This window comes from Thalia democratica, chromosome 4, assembly GCF_965202585.1.
Source record: "Thalia democratica chromosome 4, ktThaDemo2.hap1.1, whole genome shotgun sequence".
NCBI classification, from domain to species: Eukaryota; Metazoa; Chordata; class Thaliacea; order Salpida; family Salpidae; genus Thalia; species Thalia democratica.
The window spans coordinates 66,128,325-66,138,419 of record NC_139168.1 but is presented as its reverse complement, the minus strand read 5'-3'; the positions used below and the strand labels follow the sequence as shown (position 1 = coordinate 66,138,419).

At 30.0% G+C, this 10,095-nt stretch overlaps 1 protein-coding gene and 1 pseudogene across 1 annotated transcript; both read left to right on the top strand.

The window, feature by feature from the left end:
* The first annotated feature begins 1,797 nt into the window (after positions 1-1,797).
* LOC145833593 (lysophosphatidylcholine acyltransferase 1-like) lies at positions 1,798-2,727 on the top strand. The gene has a single exon (XM_082940747.1). It carries the CDS (start codon positions 1,798-1,800, stop codon positions 2,725-2,727), a length of 930 nt encoding a protein of 309 aa, XP_082796873.1.
* A 5,872-nt stretch (positions 2,728-8,599) lies between these two features.
* LOC145833592 (carbonyl reductase [NADPH] 1 pseudogene) lies at positions 8,600-9,415 on the top strand (annotated as a pseudogene).
* The last annotated feature ends 680 nt before the right edge of the window (positions 9,416-10,095 follow it).

Sequence of the window (10,095 nt, the reverse complement as noted above, 5' to 3'; positions counted from 1 at the left end):
AATAGCCTTGTATACAGTTATCACTCGTACTTCAACATTCCTAACATTCCATTTTTGATGTATTAATATAACTGCATATTTTCAGATCAAATTCAATAACGTTAGAGGTAGTTTAAGTTGCTGTGTTCCTGCTAGGACGCTATCACGCGTCATTTCAGATGTTTTAATTTTTTTAGATTTGTAACTTTTCTGAGCTAGCTACGTCCCTGGTCCACTGTAACAACTAATTGATGCCAATACAAAACAACTTTGCTGTACTAATAAAACTTGTTAGACTAAAATTAAGCTAAAATAAACCAGCGATAGATACTAACAACAAAAAAAGTACATTTTTTAAAATATTTAAGGAACCAAATGCTTTAAATTTACTCAATATAAAGACTTAAAAAGTCTGGTTTGATATGCAGTCTTTTTCTGCTAACATAAAGGGCCTTAAAAATTGAATGCATAAGGCTTCCAGAATATGTAGCTGAAAAGAGTTCTTCGCCCTCATTAAATCTGAAAAGTTATTTTCTTTACAATTTCTAATCCAACAAATGTTGTCCAATCGCACATAATTTTTTTGCATGCTTTTCCGAACGATCATCAAACCAGCTTTTCAAGAGAACATGCTGATCGATTCTTAAGTGAAACCTTTGAGATGTTTTTCCCTAGTAGTTACTACCACAGTGTTTGAACTGATAAAATTGTTCTTCAAAACCTTCTAGAAACCTTAAAAAATTATTTAAGTATAACAAACAAGTTAATGAAAAAAGATAAATAAAATACAGTGAAAAAATGCTTTAATTTAGATACTAACTTATGCGTAAGTTATAACGACCTGTGGGCAATAAAAGTATAACGCTAAGAAAAATTAGAGAAACTAACACTAGGAGCTGCAACGTATACATCCGGTTGTGCTTTAGTTATAGTGTAAGAACGTTTTTAAAAGGTTAAATTGTCACGTATGAAACAGTATGGACAACTTTTCAAAGTTAAGTTTTAACTCAGCCAGTTTTTACTTCATGTATTTATTTGTTTGTATACACATAATTAACCGTTGAACTTGTTCAACTTTATATTTGAGAATAATATTTTCAGCCTTTTTTATCAATAGTTGAAAACCGCGAGTTGCGTTGTTGAGTGAGTTTTTAAGGCTATTATAAGAAACAAAAGTAAAAGCGAATTTAGTTTTTAAGTTTAGCCACTGTAAAATTTTGTACAACACAATTTAGCTTTAAAATTCATGTGTATGCTTTTATATGTCACGATTTAAGTTTTTTTACAAACATTTATAGAATAATTTTGTATATTGAAAAGCAAAACTTATTATAGTAGGGTTTTTATGCAGCAATAAAAATCAGTAAACTTTAAAAGTTAGTAAAACTTTACATAATTATTTTATAATATCGTTTGAAATAGCTTCTTCTTTTTTAATATGAAAACTTAAAAGATAAAAACAGCGCTTTACAATTTCTTATCAAAAAACATGTTTCTAACTTAGTGTTAAGTTTTAAATTAATAAATTAATTCTCCTATTGTTAGTAGGTAAAATGATTTCTAATTTCTAAAGTTGTAAAATTGAATAAAATTTACGTCATATGTCTTAAGCACTTATTAATCAGTTTAAAAACTGTTTTTTTTTTGTTTTGGTATCCTAAAAATTCAAATCATAACCATAAAACCGCCTAGGTATTTTATTTGATTTAGTTCAAGATCACTTACATAACCTTAACTAAGTAAACTTAATTTTGTTAACACTTTATAGTTTGCTTATTTTTACCGACTACATTAACATGTTTTCATAACAAAAATCGAATGAAAACTTTTAAACCTCATAGTTCCGTCAGCTCCAATGGACTTCTCAATCCTTTCGAGAAGAAGCTAGTAATGTCAAAACGCCGAATCTTCCAAACTGTCGTCATGTCTCTCACCATCGCCCCGATAAGACTTTTCTTCTTCCTGCTCTTCTCCCTACTGACACTTTCATCAGCTTTCCTGCTGTCCGTCGGAACGCGCTTCGACCCCGACGAGCCGATGTCGAAACTGCGCCACCACCTGTTCGTTCAGCTCAAGGCCCTCATACGCGCCTGCCTGTTCTGCTGCGGCTTCCACCGCATCCTGGTTCGCGGGCGTCAGTCACCCGAAGCCCGGATATTGGCAACAGCGCCGCACTCGGTCAAGTACTTCGACTCGTTCGTGCAGGTGGCGGCGGACCGGGACTTCCCCTCCTTCATCAGCCTGAGCAAGTACAAATCGCGTTTGGTTCTCGGAACCCTGCTGAAAATAACCCAGTCGGTTCTGGTGGACCACGCGAGCTCGAAATCGCGGGGTGAAGTTCTCGCTCGCATTGAAAACAGGGTCTGGAACCGAAAATGGCCCCAGCTGGTAGTGTACCCGGAAGGGCGCATGACCAACGGCACGGCGCTGATCTCCTTCAAGAAAGGCGCTTTCGTGCACGCGAGCCCGGTGCAGCCGGTGACCATCGAGTATTTGAACGAATGGGACACTTTGAGGTGGACCAACTTGTGCCCGCGAAAGTTCAAGTGGGCGTTCTGGCTGACGCTGTGCCAGTGGCAGACCACGTGCAGGGTCACTTTCATGCCGGTGTGCAGGCCGAGCGAGGAGGAAAAAGCGAATTGGGAGGTTTTCGCGGGAAACGTGCAGAAGATGATGGCTGAGAGCTTGAACGTTCCGGTCAGTGAGTGTTCGGCTGGGGATGGGCTTTCGATGAAAAAGCAAGTTTAGCAGCAGTTAAGTCTTGAAACTAAAAGCGTGGTGCTGTAAAACAGTGTAATTTTTGGCAATTAAATTAATTTTCAAATAGTTTATTCAACTAAACTTTTAAACAGCTTAAATATATTCTTAATTATAACTTTAAAAACAAAAACAGATTGATACTTTTAAATTTAGATAGCTATATTTCAATAAAGTTTTGTCAATAGTATTCTACTATTTTAACAAACTTACTTTGAACTGTTAAAAAACTTAAAAAGTGAAGTTATTATTTTGTTTGTTAAACAATGCGTAAAAACCTAGCTTTAAGCTGTTTTACAACTTAAATATTTAACCAAGTGGTAAATTATTTTAGTAAAAAACTCTAGAAACTCTATTTGATTAGCTGTTAAATTTATTTTTAATATAAATTTAATTTTGATACATATTTTATCAATGTATCTTTGTTTTACTTGAGCGAGATTAAAACTCTGTAAAAATATATTAAGTTTAAGTATTTTCAATATTTTAAAATTGTTCTGCTTAAAATAGTAATTTTGCTTAACAAAACATTTAAGATTTATTAATACATAAGGTTATTTCATTTCAGTCTATAAAAACTACACCATTTTTATTTATAGATCCATAACTAGCTTATTTTAATTGTATAGTGTTTATTAACGAAATAAAGATGTAAATATTTCTTTGAATACGATTAAGGCTGTTTATAAACAATTCAAACAACTCTAATATAATAAAAAGCCTGTTTCTATTTTGATTTTATAAATATAAAACAAAAGTTAATGAGAATAATATTATAATAAACAAATCTAATTTTAGCTAAACTGTTTGAAGTTGAAATTGATTTCGGAAATTATAAACAAATTTTTGTTATTGTTTTAATTTTTTAATACCAACTGTTATTAACTAGATTATGTTTTTTTTGTTAAAAACAACTGGCTAACATAATTTAATCTTATTAATCAATAGTTTGAATTACTATAAAATAAAATATGAATCAACAACTAACATAAATAAAGAAATTTTGAAAAATCCAAGTATAGTTTAAAACATAGATATAAACTCACCTTAACTTTTTATACCAATCGTTTGGTTTCAAGAACTTTAACATTTTTAACGCCTGTTTCTTTTACTTTAGATAAAAAGTTGTAAATTTCTAAAAATTTTATGTTATTGGTTAATAAACATACATTTAAAACAACCTAACGTTTTTTTTATTATTTTTAAACAACTCATTTATTTTTTGAGACTACTTTATAATCCATATGTACAACTTACTTATAAAATCGCGACTTTTAACTTTGTATCAATAAAAATATTAAATGTGGTAAACACTGTAGAAATTTAGTGCGTAAAATTTGAAGAAACCTTAACGTAAGCACATATTATCCGAAAACAAACTTTGGTATGACTTTTTTTAATGAAAATTTATAGTTTTACCACTAGGTATAACAAGACGCGTAACAGTTTTTGGCGGTAGGGTTTTTCATGGAGCATCTTTATTAGAGTATTTATATTAGCGTAGTTGCAGTAATTTGAATAAAATATGTTACCAATATTTTGACGACGTCATAAACCTTACTTTGGGTTGTTGTTAGAGCTTAAACTTTATAAAGAAAACAAAATTGTTGTCTGGGCCTATGGTTGATTACATTGTTTGTTTTTTATAAATGTTAAAAAGTATGCCTTAAGTAAAACAAAAAAAAGAGGTAACTTTTTTTTGTATTATCAAAGTTTTCAAAATATAGTTTTCAACTTTTCTGCTCTATAACTCACAAATGAATAAAAACAAATTGTACAGTAATTTTCTTTTATTGTACCAACATATGTTATTATAGAAAAATAATAAACTGTTTAAAAAATTGCATAAAATCTGTCTAAAAAAGCAAATTTTAAGTTTAAAAACAATAAAGTGGTTGACTAAGTTTATAAGTACTTTACGAGCAAATTAAAAACGCTTACAAAAGCAATTTTTACTTAAAAAGACTAATAATCTTTAAATAACCTAGTTTTACATTAAACAAGTCTTTTTGATAAAAATCACTACTTGAATTAAACAAACTGATCACCAAATTGAACTTTTGTTTCGCACCGGGTGGGCAGATCAGAGACGAAAAATACGACCCAGGGTATTGAATTCGGGAATTACCCTTACTCCCCTAAACCTGGCCATGTAAACTAAAGAAATCAGAAAAAATAAACTCGCAAACAATATATCAAATCCATTATATAAAACAAACACATTACAGCTTGTTTGTTTAAGCAATAACGAACAGTGCAATTGATATTTGCGAGCCCCGCGACTAAAACATAGAATAAAAAGTACTTAAAAAGCTGTATTAAGTTTTTGATAAACGAAACTATTTAAACAGTGTAATTGACATTTACAAGTTTAATAATTAATAAAGATTTAGTATTAAAATGTTATAATGAAAGTTATTCTAGAAGTTTTCTTTCAGTTCTACTTGACTATGAAAATATTTACCTAGATTAAACTATTTTGCATAGTTTTTGAAAGTAATTTAAAATTCTAGAATTGAAGAACACTTTTGTGGAGAGAGTAAAATATACTATCTTAAGTTATGTATTATTGTCTTTTAAACTTTATTTACAAAAAACCTGTTAGAAATTGTTTAAGTTTTAAAGTACTTACACTAATTTAAAAATCATTAATACCAGAAAAAATGTTACAAACAATAACACATAAATGTTGATTTAAAAGCAGCTAAATACAAACTACTTATAAAATTACTAGCTTAAAATCTATTTTTTTCTTTTAAGTTTACTATTATATTAAGAAATATGATAACTTAAGGTCAATTTTTTTTTATTAACACTAAGAATTTTTTTTTCCTAAAAGATATACTTAGTTTATAAAGTAAAGTACTTAATAATTTGTTTGGTTATTTAACTTAATTAAGACAACCTTTCCTAATATCGGTTTAAAATTGTTTATTTAAATGACTTTAATTTAGATTACTAACATCCTAACTTAACTGTTTTAAAAAGAAATATTATTTTTACAAAACAAGAGATGATTTATATTTGTATTAATATAGTAAGATATAGACAACTTAATTAACTGAGTTATAATACAGTTACTTCAAATATTTAAAATGATGTTTGTTTCTAAAATCCTTTACTAGCTACTTTTAAACGTCATAACAATAAAGTGTTTGTCAAATCACAACAGCTACTTGTTGTTCCATTTTTGTACGAAAGATATTAGAACTTTTCAAATGTACAAACTACTAATGCCAATTTATAACTTATTTTTAATTAAAAAACCGTAGAGATGAAACTTTGAAGATAAAAAACTACATATTTAGAAGTTGATAATAGTACGAGAGATAAAAATAGTAGTTTAATAAATTTACTTTTAAGCTGATATATAATGTTATTTGAAAAATATAATGTTTGATAAACGCTTTGCAACTAAAACTAGCATAAAAATTTAAAATTTGAAAATAATTTTATAAACTTTAGTGATTTTATTAACTCAATAAAACAAATTGAAAAATTATAAAGTAAGAGGCATAACTATCTAAACAATTTGACATTTCACCTATATTAATTTATTTTATTGCGCTTTTTTCAACTATTTTGTCCTGTAACTTTTGAGGAAGAGGCATAAAACATTGTTTTATAGAGCTTTGTTAAGTAAACACTACTTTTTGCATAAATCATAAGTTCAAAATTGAAGCGAATTTTTATGTTTACTAATACGTGTGATTAAAATATTTTTTTTGTTTGAAAATAAAAAACTTTGTGCTTATTTTACAAATAAAATTTTTTGTGCTGTTAATTTTATACTTTATTTAATAGCTTTGATTAGAGAAAATTAACTACCAGTCATTCAAACAGATTTTTTAACAATTACTATTCATTACGGTTGTTTATCACTGCTCCAAAAGCTAACAATGACTAGTATTTGCTCTACAATGACTTGCAATTTGTTGTTAAGTGACGCGATTAATTTTCGAGCACACCTTGAATTTATTGTTGCTGAAAAGTTGCAAGTAAAGTGACTTGCTTATTTTTTATTTCATTTATAACCGAAAGTTGGTTAGCTAAGTTAGTTCAAAACTTGACTTTTTTGCTTGTACTGTTTAGACTAGCTTATTAGGAAGTTATTTTTTGATTATTAAAAAGTAAAACAAAATTTAATAGTTAAATATGATTGTAGTGGTATATATTTTATATTTGTATTGAAAATTTCTTTTCACATTATATTTTGCTGCTTAATCGATTAGTTTTCAGTTTGTATAATTTTCAATAACAAGCTTGTTTATGTTTTGTTACGCAAATCTAAGGGTTTTCAACGAAAATATATTTTTTAAACGCCTTGGAGTGCCGGCCTGTATCCAGGAAAAGCGTACAGAAAAAAGTACGCTTGACAATCTGACCTCGAACAGTAAGCCAGACTGGTTGTTGAGCCACCAGCACCAATAGTTCATTATTTGACTAAACATTTGCTGCCATTTAATTATCTAATATCAAAAGTAGTTGTCAACAAAAATGTATGAAAGTGATGTACAAATGTTTGTTTAAAATAAAAGAAGTAGATTACTATTGAAACACTACTGATAATGTTTACATAAAAAAACAAAAGTTACTTTAAAATATTTTGTATCTAAAACTTAGTTCGTTTTTAAATGGTTTTAGTAATCTTATTGTATTTATAAACTCAGTTAATTTACAATTTTACCCTAAACTAAAAACAACTTGTTTTTGTATATGCGTCGACCACCAGGTTTTGATCTTGCAAAGTTCAATTCAGAGAGATTTAAATACTGTCATTAGGACCCCAGAAGCAATTATGACTTGAAAAATGATTTACAACAGTTTTGTTACTTACTTCCAATACAACGAAAAAAAATTAGTTGTTGCAGCAATTTTAATTTTTTCACATAAGTACAGGTAAGAGTATATGTTACACAAAACAGAAAATAATTTACACGTGTTTGGGACTTAATGCTTTATGCACCAAGTTTTTGTATGTTATTGAGGCGAAAGTTAGTATTTGAACAAAAAATAAACTAAGTTGACTTATGATTTATTATTTGACCAAGTTCTAAGAACTTTTAGTAAAAACCTAATCTGAAAAATAGATGTATCAAACAGAAAAAAAAAATAAAAAAAGACTATTGAGTTTGACTAGTAGATTATCAAATCTTTTTTTTTCTATAATCACTAATTTTCGCGCCAGTAAACTTTACTTTGACAAAAATTAGGTGAATAAAGAGTTAAGTTTTAAATTTTAGTGTAAAGTATGGGTGCACGACTATACAAATTCGGACAATTCAAATTCCGACAATTCAAATTCTTAAAAAAAAGTTGAAACGGCCACAAATAAGAAAGTAATGTATATTTGTCAAATATAAAAAATAAATATGTAGATCATATTAATATCTATAAACCATTTTTTTCTTTTTGAAAAACATTGAATATTTTTTTAGATATGGCTTAAATAAAGTAAAAAGTACAGTTATTTTTATTAATTTTAAAATATCTTAAAAATATTTTAGATTTTGCAAAAAAAAGAAAAAAATAGCTTGTAGATATTAATATAATCTACATATGTATATTTTATTTTTTTCAAAATGATATTACTTATTGAGATATAGTTTTTTAAATAATTTTTTAAGAATTTGAGTTGTCGGAATTTGAGTTGTCCGAATTTGAATTGTCATGTAACCGTAAAGTATACTCTCTTTTATCGTATAAATATTTTGTGTGTATACTTGTGTGTATACTTTGTTATTAAACTATTGAGCACTTAATACCAGTTTAAGAATAAAAAAATTATTACCCATAGTAAATGACATATGTAAGAAAAATAAAATCGAGCCTTTTTTAGATTAATATTAAACATCAATTAAATATGACAAAGGTTGCCATAGTAACAGGTTCCAACAAGGGCATCGGGCTCGCCATCGTCAGGGGGCTGTGCCAGAAGTTCGACGGGGACGTCTTCATTCTGTCCAGGAACGAGCAGCGCGGCAGGGAGGCGGTGAAGACCCTTGAGAGAGAGGGACTCTACCCCCAGTTCCACGAATTGGACGTTTGCGACGTCAAGAGCATCGAGCGGCTTAAAAGCTTCATGACGTCACAATACGGGGGCATCGACGTCATCGTGAACAACGCGGGCATCGCGTACAACTCGACCGACGCGACGCCGCTCGTGAAAAAGGCGGAGGACTGCGTGAGGACGAACTACACTGGAACCGTCGACATCAGCAGGATCCTGTTTCCTATTGTGAGGAAGGGTGGCAGGATCGTCAACGTGTCCAGCACTTTGAGCATCATGTACCTCAAGCAGTTGAGCGAGGAGAACCAAAAGTTCTTCAGGAGGGAGACGCTGACTGAGGAGGAGCTGACGGGGAAGATGGAGGAGTTCGTCGAGAGCTGCCGGAGGGGGACTTGCAAGGAGGACGGGTTCGTGGAGCAGCCGTACGGAATGTCCAAGGTCGGCATGTCCGCGCTCACCTTCGTGTGGGCCAGGAAGCTGAAGGGTAGTGACGTCATAATCAACGCGGTGTGCCCCGGGTGGGTGAAGACGGACTTGGGCGGGGAGAAGGCCTCGAGGACGCCCGATCAGGGCGCCGAAGCCCCCGTTTACCTGGCGACGCTTCCGGCCGGGGTGGAGTCCCCGAACGGTGAATTCGTTTCTTCGGAAAAGAACATAAAGGAATGGTGAAAAAATAAATTATGTTTAAAATATTTAACAGTTTTGTGTTAACATTGAAATGAAGTGATATTTATGACATTGTTAGTTTGAATACTGTTTCTTTTGTTATAAGTGCTGAGATCTACCCAAAAAAAAATTATAGAAATTCTTTTTAAAACACGTTTAACAAAAAAATTTAATCAGCACTAATACAGTAAAATAAATTCTTAAAAGCTATTATGCCAACTTTTAAAAATACAGTTATAAAAAGTTAAAAAGTTACTCAGATTATTTATGCAAATGCAACAAGTCACTTATGTAGATATTCTTCTAATCATGTATCTACAGTATAAAAATTTTTAGAGTTTATAAATTGATTTAATTCTTTGATATTTTTAAAGAATTAAGCATAAATCAGTTCCTTTGACTATATTACCGAATGTCAATTTCTGTATTGTTTTCAATAAACTAAAAAATTTATAAGTTTTATAAAACTATCACTTATTTTGGTTTTTAATTTATTGTTTTTAATGACTAAAAAGAGTATAATATACTTTCTATAGAAAAAAATCAGATTGGGTAAAATGTGTCTTGGGTAACAACTTAAAAATTGCAAAGTAAGCATAAAATTTCAAGTGTAAAATTATAAAAACTAATGAAAAGTTTTTTTTTCCCTGAAAATAATCGTTGTAATATAAAAAATGTTATAA

Bases quoted from the DNA above. Each gene is read 5' to 3' on its own strand.
- LOC145833593 (XM_082940747.1), top strand. From the start codon at position 1,798: ATGAAAACTTTTAAACCTCATAGTTCCGTCAGCTCCAATGGACTTCTC.